The sequence below is a fragment of the Pristiophorus japonicus genome, chromosome 4 (assembly GCF_044704955.1).
Source record: "Pristiophorus japonicus isolate sPriJap1 chromosome 4, sPriJap1.hap1, whole genome shotgun sequence".
In the NCBI taxonomy this organism is placed as follows: domain Eukaryota; kingdom Metazoa; phylum Chordata; class Chondrichthyes; family Pristiophoridae; genus Pristiophorus; species Pristiophorus japonicus.
Genome location: NC_091980.1, coordinates 55,979,919 through 55,996,075, shown reverse-complemented (window position 1 = coordinate 55,996,075; position 16,157 = coordinate 55,979,919). Strand labels below are relative to the sequence as shown.

The window sequence follows — 16,157 nt, the reverse complement described above, 5'->3', positions numbered from 1 at the left end:
ACTCCAGGCCCAAGCGTATCTTGACCAGGAAATAGAGGGTGATTGGGAAGGGAGCACCCTCGTGCTTCACTGTGTTAGAGTCAGACTGGCAGATGCTTGTGACAAGGTTGTTCAACTTTTTGGTTGTAATTGGAACATAGCTAAAATATGGGGGCTTTGTTGCAAAGGAGGCAAATGAAAATATCAATCTTTGGGGTGGAATAGTATAGTAACATCTTTGAAAATTAGTTGAATTAATGTAAATGCAACATGCATTATACATAATGGTTTTGGCAAACGGATAACAATTATAGGGTTGTGGCGGCATTGTAGGCAGTGTAGATGAAAGCATCAAATTACAATGGAATATTGATAGATTAAGTGAATGAGAAAAACTCTGGCAAATGGATTTCAATGTAGACAAATGTAAGGTCATCCATTTTGGCCCTAAAAGAATAGAACAGGGTACTTTCTAAATGGTGAAAAGTTTAAAAACAGTGGATGTCCAAAGAAACTTGAGGGTCCAAGTACATAGATCATTAAAATGTAATGAACAGGTACTGAAAATAATCAAAAAGGCTAATGGAATTCTGGTCTTTATAGCTAGAGGACGAGAATACAAGGGGGTAGAAGTTATGCTGCAGCTGTACAAAACCCTGGTTAGACCACACCACTGTGAGCAGTACTGGGCACCGCATCACAGGAAAAGTATATTGATCTTGGAGGGAGGGCAGCATAGGTTTACCGGAATGATACCCAGACTTCAAGGGTTAAGTTACGAGATTACACAAATTAGGGTTGTATTCCCTAGAATTTAGATGGTTAAGGAGTGATCTGATCAATGGTTTCAGGATATTAAGGGGAAACAGATAGGGTAGACAGAGAGAAACTATTTCCCCTGGTTTGGGATTCTTGTACTAGGGGGCATAGTCTAAAAATTAGAGTCAGACCTTTCAGGAGTGAAGTTAGGAAACACTTCTACACACCACGGGTGGTAGAAGTTTGCGTCTCTCTTCCACAAACAGCAATTGGTGCTAGATCAGTTAATTTTAAATCTGAGATTGATAGATTTTTGTTAACCAGAGGTATTATGGGCCAAAGGCAGGCACATGGAGTAAGGTTGAAGATCAGCCATGATCTCATTGAATGGTGGAACAGGCTCGAGGGGCTGAATGGCCTACTCCTGTTCCTATGTTCCTGTGTGGCCTCTATCCTTGTGACAATAATTAGTCAGAAAGTAGCAGAAATAATGTAAAAACTTCTGTCTGCCTGGCATTGACTGTGACTCAGCTAACACAAAACAAGGACAAAGATTTACTGTAATTTTATTTTTGTGATGACCAATTCCTGTACCTGGAGAGAGGCCAAATTTAAAAGGGATACTTTTTGCTGTTTCTCAAGAAAAAAGTATTTCATCGCTCTGATTGTGTGTTGCAGGCACAAACTGTCTTTTTCAAGGACACATGTTCGTAAACACACTCCCACTTGGATGTTAAATTTTGGTGTGCGCAGAAGAGGTGTAGGAAAAGTTAGATGTCCCATCGGCAAAAATCCCAATCTAAAGTTCACTGAAATATAAACCGTAACTTATGATTGATTTCTGCCTCAGCTACCGAAGTAGTTTGATGATTTCACCAGCTTTCTAGCATCCTCTAGTGGTATGGAGCACTGCAGCAGCTGAGTGAAGCAAACCTGTGCGTTTTGAGGCACTGGCAGATTTGATCCCTTTGGCTACAAGAGTTGCATGAGTTTCTGAAAATCAAATCAGATACCCAGGCTCTACAAAATAAAACATGAAAGTGAAAATTAACCTCCACCTCCTGACTGCAATTGTAAAGCACTGTTGTTTGCCCTCCATCCTTCAATTTTTCTATTAATTAAGAACGTAAGAATTAGGAGTAGCCCATACGGCCCCTCAAGTCTGCCCAGCCATTCAGTAAGATCATGGCTGAACTTGTACATCAACTCCACTTTCCTGCCCGATCCCTTAGTGCCCAAAAATCTATCGATCTCAGTCTTGAATATACTCAATGGCTGAGCATCCACAGCCCTCCGGGGTCGAGAATTCCAAAGATTCACAACCCTCCAAGTGAAGAAATTTCTTCTCATTTCAGTCCTAAATGGCCGTTCCCTAGTTCTAGATTTCCCAGCTAGGGGAAGCAACCTCTCAACATCTAATTATTTTCCAGCTTGTCTTTTTTTCTCTCTACAAAACAGTGATTTGTGCTGAAATACAGTTCCCTATGCGTTGGAAGCTGACTGGTACACTTCTCATATGGCTAGACACGGAGCATCAGTGTTTTGTAAGATCATGGGTTGTTATAGCCGAGAGTAATGTTAACTTCGTGGCATCCACAAACTTATACTTTCTCAGCGGAAGATACTAGATAATGATCAGGAGCAGAAGCCCTGGCTGATATTTCCCACCCTCCCTTCCATGGCCAGTTGCTATTCAGGCCAATTGTAATGGCCCCATCACCAATCTGGCTGACATTATCTAACTCGGCCCAAGGATTGAGAGATCTTGCATAAATCAGTGAAGGACAGAATCCGGGACCCATGGCCACCATTGGTCATAGAATCATAAAATGGTTACAGCAGGGAAGAAGGCCATTCAGCCCGTCGAGCCCATGCTGGCTCTCAGCTAGTCCCACTCCCCTGCCCTTTCCCCGTAGCCCTGCAATTATTTTTCCTTTATATACTTATCCACTTCCCTTTTGAAAGATATGGTCGAGTCTGCTTCCACCACCCTTATGTTGCTTTTGGTTCTTTTGCCAATCGCCTTAAATCTGTGTCCTCTGGTTTTCAACAGTTTCTCTCCACTCTTCCAGACCCCTCATGGTTTTGAACACTTCTATCAAGTCTCCTCAATCTTTGCTCCAAAGAGAACAACCCCAGTTTCTCTAGTCTATCAACGTAACTGAAGTCCCTCATTCCTGGAATCATTCTCGTAAATCTTTTCTGCACTTTCTCCAAGGCCTTCACATCCTTCCTAAAGTGTGGTGCTCAGAATTGGACACAGTACTCCAGTTGGGGCCAAACCAGTGTTTTATACAGGCTCATAATTTCTACACTTTTGTACTCTATATCTCTTTGTGAAGCCCAGGATCCCGTAATCACTTTTAACTTTTTCTACCTGCCCTGCCACCTTCAACGATTTGTGCACACATACAAATCATCCCAACAAAAGTACAGCAGTCGGTGGTGCAGTCCAGAGAGGTATCACCTATTGCGAGCAGCAAGAAATAAAATGCACTGCATATGTTCACACTGAGATGAATGCCTTTAACTACAAATGTAGGACCGATGAACCAGCATGTAGGCTGCAAGAACCCAACCCAAGAAAAAACACAACACACATCAAGTACAGCTGTGGAAGCACATCCCTTTTCTTTCCCCCTCCCCCCCAAAAGAACACATTCTACATCTGTGTCCTCACCCAACAAATAACAGTATAATCTGAATTCTTTCATTACGTGAAAGAAAGAAAGTGACATTGCTAAATCTGAAAGCAGTATTGTTGGGTTTTCTAGAAGTGTCCTATTCTGCAAACCGCAGATCCCATCCAAAAATAGATAGTGCAGTAAGAACGGGGATATCAAACAAGGAGGAAGGAAATGGGAACTAGGATTCTGATGAGGGAGGGAAAGAGTTTTTGTGAACAGGGATCCCGGATAAAGGCTGACCACGATGCCCACCCACTACATCAGTTATCAGCAATCGGGGCAGAGCATCCAGAACACAAAGCCCAATGCACTTGTGCATGTTGAGCCATGCGAGATCTCCACTGTAGTTTATTGGTTGTGCCAGCTTTTTCAATTTTAGTGACTGGAAACCAGATTGGTAAAAGTGTGGGTATAATGGGAAATATTGGACTGGATGGCATACACTCTAATGCCTCTACTGCTCCCGCCATTCTCCCCCATCCCCTTCCCTTTCCCCTGACCTCCAAACCAAATCTTCCCCCAGGCTCTCCACACCCTTGCCCTGAATCCCCATCTCTCTAGTTTCTGTCCCATCTCTCCTCATGCTCTCCCTAAGCTCATCTCATCCATAAGAGCCATTTCCTACTCCCTTGATTCCATTTCCACCCAACTTCCATTCCTGGCACCCATGTTAGTTGACATTGTAAATGCTTTCCTCTCCTTGGGTACTGTCCCTTTCAACATTTCCATAATCGCAAACGCTTTATAAAAACATTTTAAAAAAGAAAAACATTTTCACCCCTTCTCTCTCATCTGCCCCATGTTTAACCCCTCTTTCCTCTCCAAAATCCTTGAACGTGTTGTCATCTCCCAAATCTTTGCTCAACATTCCTGCAACTCCCTGTTTGAATTTCTCCCTTTTCCATTGCACCAAAATGGTCCAAACCAAATTCACAAAAAACATTCTCTAACTGTCACTGTGGTGCATTATCCCTCCTCTGCTGTAGCTTCTAACATGGTCAACTGCACAATTCTCTTCTAATACATCTCCAGCTCAATGGGACAGCTCTTACTTGGTTCCACTCCGAGTGTAGCCATACTATCTCTATCAACGACTTCTCTTCCTGTCCCGCATCATCACCTCTGAACTTCTATAAGGATCCATTCTTAGCCTCCATGCCTTCCTCATCACATGCTTCCCCTTGGTGACATCTGCAGATATGGGGTCAGCTTCTACATGCACACTGATGACACTCAGCACTACCTCTCTTGACCCCTCTATTGTTCTGGTGCTCGTCCAACATCTGGTCTTGGATGAACCAAAAACTCCTCCAGCTAAACATTGGGCAGGAAGCCACTGTTTTCAAGCCCCACTCTGCAAATAACTGGCTCCATCCCCCTCCACAGCCTCTGTCTTGAGCTGAACTATCTTGTTCGCAACCTCGCCGTCTAATTTGATCTCGAGCTGTATATACAAACTTGTATCGTCCCCATCACAAAGACTGCCTGCTTTCACCTCTAATATTTACCACCTCCGCTTCTACCTCAGTCCATCTGACACTGAAACCCATGCCTTTGTCTCCTCAAGACTTGTTATTTCAATGCATTCCTGGCTGGACTCCCATGCTCCACCACCATTCTCCACCATCGTTAAAGTTCAGCCTGTATCCACTCTCGCACCACATCCCGCTCACCCATCACCCCTTCCTCACTGACCTACATTGGTTCTCAGTCCAACAGTACCTCCAAATTGAAAATTCCCATCCTAATATTTAAATGGAGTGACTCCTGCCAATGAACCAGAAGCTGTGCAGAAGCATTCTACGCATAACTATCAGGACCCAAATGTAAAATAACTTTCACCACAACAGACGGAGGATCTGAAAAGTGATGAAGTACATCACTAATAAAGTTTCATTAATGTTATTAGGTTGGGTTAATGTTACTGGTGATTTTTCCAGGTTAAGAACCACTGTCTCGAAAGACGAACAACAACTTTTAAAAATAAACTTGCAGTTTGATTTTTATTAAAAATTAACGATTCTAACAGAATTCTCTAAATCCGCTTATTTATTCCTCATTTTGGGAAGTCCGCGACAACAAACAAAAAACTAACACTGGGCCTGTGCATGTGCAACTACTTCCGGTCCGTTGGCAGCAGTCGCATCCATATTTAAATCTCCCTATACCTGAAACTTCTTCCAGCCCTAAAATCCTTCCCCGCCCCCCCCCCCCCCAAAATATCAGATCAACTTTCGCTGTATTGTTGGGCTAGTCGAGAGGTTCGGAGTGTTGCTCCAAACGTAGTTGTTAGGTTGGTGACTGAATTCATTCTAGATCCTGTTGATCAAAATGGTCGGTGTGGGAGAACATAAATTTTGCTTGCTGTGATGCCAATATTTTAAACCTCTTCCAATAAAAGATGATGAATGACCTTCAACTTCATTTCCCTGCTCTAGCTACTATGCCAATGCTTACTTGCCCTCAATTATTCAAATTTAAAAAGAGATAGAATAACCCATTTGGGTTCACATTATGTAATTCCTAATGGCAATTGTAGTTAAACAACTGCATCATAACTAATACTGTGTCAGAATAATTTAAGCATAGCGCAACAGGAAGTGCAGTTCCTATCGTCATTTCACAAGGAATGGGGGCAGTTGGGATTCTCACGTTTTTTGTAGTTATGTTAAAAGCATAATGGCGGCGCTACACCTCCTCAAAACTTGGTGTAAAGTTGACTGACGCTCCACACGCTTTTGTTGTATTGTGTGTGTGTGATGTTCCTGTGTGGTGGTTGGTGTGCAACGGCCACCACACGTTTAAAAACATCCACGCACCGGCATCTTCCACCCTTCAGGATGTAGTTCAGGACATGGAATATTAGGTCCTTCGTTGAAACACCTGTGAACTTATCTCTTTTTGACGTGGAAGCAAGTCATCCTCGATACGAGGGACTGTCTATGATGATAACGATTGTAACTTGCTAGATTTGATGACTGAAGAGAATTGTAATCTTTTCCATATCCCACCAGGCTTTTATTGCAGTTCCATTTTATAGCAGAATCCTGGCTCTCCCATCATCAGAAGTTTGTCTCATGCTTTGATAAAGATCTTAAACGCCCCTCTCGGGTTCTTGGTTCCTGGTTTGGACAATCCTACCAGTGTCTTCAGTATGGACTGTGCACTGCCTGCATCTTGAACAACTGCAGAAAATGCCATTGCACCTGTTGTGTATTTCCAGCATTTTCTGTTTGTGTTCTAGATTTCCAGCAGTCACAGTTTATATATTTTTATCATCTGGATACTAATGATGATGGAGGAAGCCCTGTATCTGTGCTTGCGTTACCAAAAAATTGTCAAATATTTCTAATGAGCAGCAGGTTTCATCTGCAGACTTAGTGGCTTCAGTCACCTTCAGCTTTGTAGTGTGAACAAGAAGTTGTTCTCTTCCCCCTGCCCCCCCCTAGTAAAAGCTGGGATGCTTCATGCTATTATTGAAGTACGAATTAAGGAGCTGCATTTGGTTGTTGGCTACAGTAATGAAAAAATAGATAAACAGGTATTAGAATTTAGGATTCACTCAGTTGCCTTGGGAGTTGGGGAGAAATTCTTGAATTCCATTTTTGAAGTTGTAGCTTGAGGTTATACACGTCCTTCAGGAGATTGAGTACAGTCGAGGAGCGTAAACAGCAGTGCAGATTTTACATGGTCTGCTGGAAGAAGTGGGTTCAATAGGCCAAATGTTTTTTCTTCTACTTGTTTTTTAAGGAACTAAACAATGCTCATTCAAGCTAAAGCAATCATTACATTACTGATACTTGGCATTTTCCTAGCAGCAGGATTTATGTTTGTGATTTAATTTTTTTTAAATACTGATTCGAGTTTATGGCACTACACTAAAGGTATGATGCATGATCCTGGCTGTTTGGAACCTAATATCTGTCCTGACAACAATATATTTTTTTTAAATAGAGAACTGGCGTAAGCTTTAAAAGTACAGATGCAGCCAGGGCTTGCCATTAAATAGGGATGGTTCCAGTGTGTATGAAGAGGTGACTGAAAATGAAGGTTTGCTTCTAAAAATAAAACTGGTTGGAAAATAAGAAAAGTATGTTTTTTTTGTTTTGAACAAGCCTCAGAACTCAAACATTTTAAATTCTCTAGATTATTTTTCAGAAGATTTTAGAATGTTGTGTGCTGCCCAGCTGTAATTGAGACAGTGTGTTGCTGAAGCTCCCGTGTACTGTACACAGTCTGCTCTATATAATATATCTTCATTTCTTTTTACTTTTCAGATTCCGTAAGACCCGGATATGACCTCCTTTTTTGAATGGATTTATAATGGTTTCACTAATAGTTTCTGTAGTGCACTTCAGTTTCTAGGTAAGATTTCCTGTTATATAAACTGTAAACTTCAGGTAAGTTCACAGATAAAATATAAAGGGGTTATTATATATGATTTACGATTATAGATGCAATATTTGCCATGTGGTCATGCATCCTCACTCTGATTATTTTTTATTTTCCTTCTTCCTCCCCTTCCACAAAAATGTTCTCTGTATTGCCCAGAAGCATGATTCAAATGCATTTATAGAAATAAGCAGCTTAAGGCAATGGTCGACATTCCATCAGCTTTTTTGATTGCTTCTTGTACCTCTCATTGTTTTTCATGTGTTGACAGATCATTTCTTTCTGTCCTCAACCTCTTAGTGTGTCATCATCATAGGCAGTCCCTTGAAACGAAGATGACTTGCTTCCACGCCGAAAAGGGATGAGTTCACAGGTGTTTCAATGAAGGACCTAATATTCTGGATCCCGAGCTACGTTTTGATGGTGGAAGATGCCTCTGTGTGGACTTTTTAAATGTGTGGTGGCTGTTGCACACGGGCTTGACAGAGCTAGGTCTTGGTCCAGTGGCAAGGATTAACCAAGGCGACTGGAGACCAGCTCTGCTGCACAGACCTGGTGCGCACACATATCGCAGTGTGGGCTGGGCCCTCGCCTCTCCTGGGCCCCGATCGCATCCCTCTACGAGCTCTTGCTGCTCCTTCGCCCTAAGCACGCCACTTCTGCTGTACCTGCCCGCACTGCAGTCAGCTGTCGCCCTCCTGCAGCAGCACACACTGCTCCCTGAAGTGGCATGCCACCGCAAATTGCTCCCTCTAATGGCCTTGGCCTGCTGATGGCCTTGCACGCCGGGACTGTGCCGATTTCCAGGCCGGGCATATAGGCACCTGGCCGCTCAGTGCTCCAGCAGCTCCATAGATTCTCAATACTAATCCCATTCCGGAGACAGCCAGAAATATGACTGAAAAGTAATCTGAAGACAGAATCTGCTATTTTTAACTTTTTTTTTTGTTTGCATTTTTATTTCTTCTATCAGCTGAGTATCTCTGATCTGCATCTGATGCCTGTTGTCAGGGAGGATTCCAAGGAGAACATCTAGATTAGCGTGTGTTTCCTTGCATAATTGTGCCATCCCACATAACACAGTTCCCTTAACAGCACCTTATTCAAACAACAATTAGTGACTTGCTGAGGAGTATGGAGACAAGGTCATGTAATTTCCTGGAATGATGTGACTGGGGAGAAGAGATCCCATATTATTCTAGGATATATATTTCGGGGTTAAGAAGTACATGTGTTCTTTCCCTGTTCTATGAAGACTAGCCAACTGTTTAATGGTTTAATAATTCTGATCTTCTCCTCTTAGGCAGTCCTCTGGAGTCGAGGATAACTTCAAGAAATAAAAATGCAAACAAAAAAAATAGTTTGAGGAATAGTTTTGATAGGGTGGAGTGTAGTAGTGATTTAAATGACAATCAAAGGTGGTCCCTCGAACGAGGATGACTTGCTTCCACACGAGGTCACAGGTGTTTCAATGATGGACATGATATTCAAGTCCTGAACTCCAATTGAGGGGGTGGAAGATGTTAAAAAAAAAAATCCACGCACAGACGTGTGATGACCATTGCACGTCAGCCACCACACGGGCTTGACAAAGCTAGGTCTTGGTCCAGTGGCAAGGATTAACTAAGACGACTGGAGACCAGCTCTGCTAATAAGGCTGTGACTAATAAGGCGCAAGCTTAATATCATCCCAAGTTTCCCTCCACAATCCCCTCCCAACCAGGAAATTGGATTATGGCCCTGCAGTTTACTAGCAAGCATCTGATATTCTTTACATCATGAAGGTACAGAGTATTAAACAGCAACCATTCCTTCAACATGCCACCAATTTGCAATGATTGTAGTGGCTACTTTGTGGAAAATATTTTTAAAATCTAAGGAATCTGCTCAGCATCAACCATATAAAAGAAACATTTTCAATATTCTGCAAATAATTAGGGACAAGTGCTAACATGACAAATTACTCAAAGGTGATGACAAAAGGGGATGGTAATAGGACAAGTATAGAAACAAAAGATGGGCCCAGAGGAGGTATAAATGGTTGCAGCAAAAATATATCCAGAAATTAGAAAATTTCCCAAAATGTCTCCTCTGGGGATTCCTCGAGAAGTAATGGCCCTGAAATTCCACCCCCCCCCCCCCCCCCAGTCCGTACGGAAACTCCTTGAGAAGGAGAACCTCCTAGAAACCCAGTAGGTTTATTTGATGCTGCAGTCCCGATAGTTATTTTTTCTGAGCGTTCCCTTAGAGTTTGATGCTCACTCTTTTCTAGGTTATTTCATGCACTGAAACTTGATTCATTTTGTAATCATTAGAGGGCAAATAGACGGTTTTGTTACGTCATCATGTTGTGTCCAAACTTGTTGAGCAACTTTATATACGATGAATTGGGTGTGTCAGGTATTAACACATCGCGTGTAATGGTGATTACTGCCAAATGCTTATGATCCCGGGAACATCAAGCTTTATAGAAACTGTGATTTGCTGGTTTTCTATTTGGTGTATGTGACCAATTTATGAGTCTTATTACACTCCTCCATGTTGAACACCACTTGGAAGAAGCACTGAGAGTAGCAAGGGCACAGAATGTACTCTGGGTGTACAATACAGCAGGCGCATGAGAACGCCATTACCTCCACGTTCCCCTCCAAGTTACACACCATCTTGACTTGGAAGTATATCGCCGTTTCTTTTTCATCACTGGGTCAAAATCCTGGAACTCTCTCCCTAACAGCACTGTGGGAGTACCTTCACCACACTGACTGCAGCGGTTCAAGAAGGTGGATTACCACCACCACCTGCTCAAGGGCAATTGGGGATGGGCAATAAATGCTGGTCTTCGCAGCGCGCCTACATTCCATGAACAAATAAAGAACAAGTGCATCACTATAGTGGTTTTTTTCACTGTATATGCACTGGCTTTTACCTGTGTTTATGTACTGTTGGCAGATTTCCCCGGATTTAAAGCTCTATGGAAAAGCAATCACTTGTATAAATTGTGTTTGAAATGTCCTGCTGAGCAATTCAGAATTTCTTTTAAGTCTACTTATTGCGAAAGTTTCTCTGGCCAAGCATGCAGCAAAACCTTTGGCTTTAAATTTCTAAGTGCGGTGTGTGTATTTCCAATTGCAAACCCTTGGAGCTGTGCCTCGGAGTCAAGGTTGTGGGTTCAAGACCCACTTCGGAGATTTGAGCACAAAAATCTAGACTAATACTTCAGTGCAGTATTGAGGGAGTGCTGCACTGTCAGAGATGCCATCTTTTGGGTGAGAAGTTAAACCGAGGCCCCGTCTGCTCTCTCAGGTCAACGTAAAAAATCCCATGGCGCTATTTCAAAGAAGGGCAGAGGCATTATCCCCGGTGTATTCGCTATTTGTGGGAGTTTGCTGTGTGCAAGTTGGCTGCCGTGTTTCCTGCATTACAACAGTAACTGCACTTCAAAAGTTCTTAATTGGCTGTAAACCGCTTTGGAACATCATGAAAGGGGCCAAATAAATGTAAATCTTTTCCTTTTGCCATTTGTACAGGTGATGTGCATCACTAGTATGGGAAAGTTGGAATTTGAAGCCAAGTATGAGAAGGCCATTTGACCTATTGCAGCTCATGCTTCTAGTATCTAGCATCTGAATTATAAATGTACTTGTAATGAAGGTGACTTGGAAACCTACCCTAGCTGTACAGGACTAGGGACAAGGTTACCTCGCCCATGTACCTTGTAAAGTCCAATAGGAATTAATCAGACTGATTAAGGAAGAATGTTGTCATTCAAGCAGCAAACGTGTGAGTGAAGCATGAGGGAGTCCTGTGAGGTCATGGAATTTGCAGTTCGCAACACCCTTGATTCAAAGCCTCTACATATTTAAAAAAGACCACTTGTAACACCATGCCCCTGGTGAATCTGTTTATCTGATGCCAATATTACTACCTAAAATTGCAATTTGAAATACCCTGGCATCTTTACATGATAGTATGCCTGTGATTTCTTCCAAACAAGAAACTCTGGTCACCTGTGAGAAGCCTAGAGTGGAAAGTAGGAACTTCTCTCTAAAAGGGGCAGGCAAAATGAATGCAGCACCCCCATCCCATCCAGTTGTACAATTTCTTGGGGGCAGGATGTTGAGTGAAAGATGCAAAATAGCGCTTGTGGCAGCTTCACATCCCGAAGTAGAATATTGTAGTGTGACGAAACAATCAAATTACCCGTTAATTTGTACTATAGGCCCTATGTCATCCTGAACCATTCTGTTCTGGTAAGTATGCAGCCAAGTATTTGCTTTTCATACATTTTTGTATCGAGATGTGTGTTGCTACATAGCTTTTACTTACAAGATGTGATTTTGTAATGTTGACATAGTTGTTTATTGATTCTAGGACTGTACAAGAAATCAGGAAAATTAGTATTTCTAGGACTGGACAATGCTGGAAAGACGACACTGTTGCATATGCTCAAAGATGATAGACTGGCACAACATGTGCCAACGCTACATCCAAGTAAGTTGCATATTCATCAAAGATTCATTCTTCTTGGGATTGTGATTGCAAGAAAATATCGATTTATACGTTTGTTTCTTTGAATTTTTTATGCTCTTCAAGTTGAGTGATATCCATGCAAGAAATGGAATGGCTAAATCAATGTCAATATTGAGCACTCCCAGCACACTCTGCAATTTGCACATTTAGTTGCAGATTAAAGTTCCCATTGCATTGCTGTAGCGGTATGCTTTAGCCCTAGCCTCAAGGTTAACTCAAATGAAACGGTCAGTTTTCCCATTCCCATATCGATCAACTATAAAAGTACCAGTGCAATTGCCAATTTCTGTTATATTATGGGCAGTTTTCAGCTGTGGATCCGTGCCTGTTCATAGCTGAATTGAGTCTACCTAGTTTTGTTTCCCTTAGGGCTCATACAGACTTTGAAAGACGTGGCCTTCAGCCAATCAGCCTAGGCTAGAGTCTAACTGGTTTATGGAGTGAAAGGATGGTGTGCTGACCCACTGCACCCAATGGTCTATAGAAAACTGTATCTTGTTTATAGTATATTTGCATGAAAATTATATGGGATGGGATTGTGAGGGGAACTTTAAAAAGTAATAATGAAATCATTGGTTTTCAAGGATGTCGTAACCCACGCTAGCATAACAATTCACGATTACATTGAATTTCCTTTACATCTGTTTTCTTTATATGAAAGCAAGGACTTGCATTTATATAGTGCCTTATTACGTCACACAGAAAATCCTGAAGCACTTCAGATGTAATGAATTGGAGAATTATATTCTGCTGATTGCTCCTTCTGTCCTATATAGTACAGGGGGTATTTGTACTGCTACTGGGCACTCCGTAATCTGATATGCTGTTGTGTTCTAATGTACAACTGTTGGTTAGTGATAGCAGACGTTTTGTACGCCCCGCCCCTCCACGTGTCGCATTAGAACTGGACAGCGCTTCCAATATATGTCACTGGAATAGAAGTTTCTGATCTTGCCTGAGGAACTTCTATATATAATATTCACTCCCAGTTTTCAACAGTTCAACAAGATTGCAAGTGGTGACTAAAAGACATGAGTAAATGTACAAAAATCCATTTAGATTGATGAGTAATAGGGCAAGTCAAGAGAACAACACTCCTCTGTTCAAGTATTATTTTTAATTTAAAACTGTGCATAACATTTGACACTGATCTTCCAGCAAGGTCACATTCAAAGAGAACCTGGATTTATGTCCAGTTTTATAACTCAATGTTATAAATATCTATTTACTGAGTTCTATTGTCATGCATCCCTTAGGAGGCTAATTCTACACTCACTGAATTTTCTGGGTTTTCTTCCTCAGGGAGGTATTTGCATACATCAATCTGCCCTTGGTCCCAGTCCTCTCTTATTCCTACATTTTGTTGTCTGCTTTTCCTACTGCTAGTCAGAAACGCCTAAAGTGAAACATTTTCTGCAGAGTTCCCCTGTAGTTCTGCAGTGAGTTCATGACAGGGGAGTGGAATTCTCTGACTTTAACTGCCAATGGCACTTATTTAGTACCTCAGTGGACTTAGAACATAAGAACATAAGAAATAGGAGCAGGAATAGCCATATGGCCCCTTGAGCCTGCTCCACGTTTAATACAATCATGGCTGATCTGATCATGGATTCACTTCCCTGCCTGCTCCCCTTATTCCCTTATCGATAAGCAGTGTTTGATGTATTTGTAGAGGGATTTTTACATAAAGGCTCAACTGAACTTCACTTTTTTGTGTATTTCTGTGGATGTTGACCGATTGCTTCTTGCAATGTCTCAATGTGCTAATTTTGTGGATTCTGGTTAGTGCTTCAATCCACTGGAGAATGCATCACAAAAAGAGTGTTTTTCTCTATCACTAATGCAAAAAACATTTTTTTCAGAAACAACTCACATTTTTCGTACGTTAACACAATCCATATAAAATGTGTCTTCTTTTTAATTTTTGTTTAGTTTTTCTGCCCTTTTTCTACCCAGTCATTTCCTGAAGGCAGTGACTGCTGTTGGGATATGGTTCTATGGATACTGGTGACCCTCCAGCACCTTGCTTGATTGTGAACTTGAACATTAATTACAAGAACATTAAAACTGAATTCATTCCTGTTCATGCCCAAAGTCCATATATGCATTTCCAGGAGAGATCACGAGATAGCAATTGGAACTAGGAACCTAGTTTTTTTTTCTTCTCCCCTCTCTTTAGGTTTCAGTGTCCTTGAGCTGGCATTCCCACAAACTAATCCAGCATCTGGTTAGGGTTAGGGTTAGCCTGATCGTTTAATGTACTGGCCACTAGAAATTCTACCTAAACTTTATCAGCAGTATAATATATTGTATTTTACATGGTATAATGTTGCTGTCCCATTAAAATAGTGTATCTTGTGACTTAGCCTGAGCAGCATCACAGGAGATTCAGTCGTGTATCAAAGTTTTCAGAATGTTGTCACACTTCAAAGTGTCACAATTATATATTGAAAAGGCAGTCATTTCATGTTGAGATCAATTGTAGATTATTTGCTGTTAGTGAGGGAAGTATGTAGACTGACTAAGATATTTACAAGTATGGAGATATTTACAAGTGCCTTCCAATCTGCAAACTTTCATCTTCCGCAGCAACTAACCACTGAGTGACTGCAGACTTGTGCTACTTACAACAGCTAAAGAAAAAAAGACGCATTAATATAGTGCCTTTCACAACCTTGAGACGTTCCAAAGTGCTTTACAGCCAATGGAGTATTTTTGAAGTGTAGGCATTGTTGTAATATATTCTCGGGTTCAGTGTCAAGTCACTCCCGTTGGCATCATTAGATCTAGAATGCACTATTTTCTGACTAATAGCTAGTTAAATAACAACAACAACAACTTGTATTTATATAGTGCTTTTAACGTAGTGAAAAGTCCCAAGACGCTTCACAGGAGTATTATGAGACAAGAAATTAGGGCCACAAAAGGAGAAATTAGGACAGGTAACCAAATGCTTTTAGTCAAAGAGGTAGGTTTTAAGGAGCGTCTTGAAGGAGGAAAGAGAGGTGGAGAGGTTTAGGCAGGGAATTCCAGAACTTGGAGCCTAGGCAATAGAAGGCACAGCCACCAATGGTTGAGCGATTATGATCAGGGATGCTCAAGAGGGCAGAATTAGAGGAGCGCAGCTGTCTCGGGCGGGGAGGGTTGTGGGGTTGAAGGAGATTAGAGATAGGAAAGGACGAGGCCATGGAAGGATTTGAATTACAGCCACTACCCAGAGGTAAAATCCTACCCTTTGATGTGTGAGCAAGGCTCTCCCCAGTGTCTCTGCGTTAATTAAGTTGCCCCTCCCCCGCTGCCCCTCGATACGAGCGGAATGAAGCAACACCTGGACCCTTGGGTATGGTAATGAGTGATTTTCTCATGGCCTGAAGTATTTGGGATTGTGCATAACAACCCTACTTCTATATAGCTAATTAATAATTCAAATCAACATAGTAAAGCAGCCTGCTGTCAAACTGCTAGCTTATTATTAAAAACAAATGCTGAATCTACCATTACAGAAATAGGTTTTTAATTTAAAAAAATTAACTCTGGCAATCCAGAAAAAATCCAATTTGCCACAGTGATTTTAACAGAAGACAGGCTAAATTAAATACAGATTCATCATTGTGTATTACATGTATAACACCCCAGCAGAACATTAGACTTAACACGAGCAATACCATAGGAGATCTGCTGGTATATTTTATTAAAACATTTCGGCACGCAATGATATGGGGGATCATAAATCATTCTCAAAAATTACGAATGGTTACTTCAAATTGTAATTTACTCCATTGTTGTGTGTGCTTCAGTGTGCAGATAGTT

General features: G+C 41.5%; 1 protein-coding gene across 7 annotated transcripts in view; it reads left to right on the top strand.

Annotated features, from left to right (window-relative positions):
- The window catches only part of sar1b (secretion associated, Ras related GTPase 1B), a 36,736-nt gene that overhangs the window by 6,412 nt on the left and 14,167 nt on the right, over window positions 1-16,157 (top strand). For all 7 annotated transcript variants that reach the window (XM_070878218.1, XM_070878213.1, XM_070878216.1 and 4 more), the window contains 2 exons: window positions 7,703-7,790; window positions 12,189-12,308. In XM_070878218.1, the coding sequence (XP_070734319.1) occupies window positions 7,721-7,790; window positions 12,189-12,308 (190 nt within the window). In that variant the 5' untranslated portion in view covers window positions 7,703-7,720. The remainder of the gene's footprint in view (window positions 1-7,702; window positions 7,791-12,188; window positions 12,309-16,157) is intronic.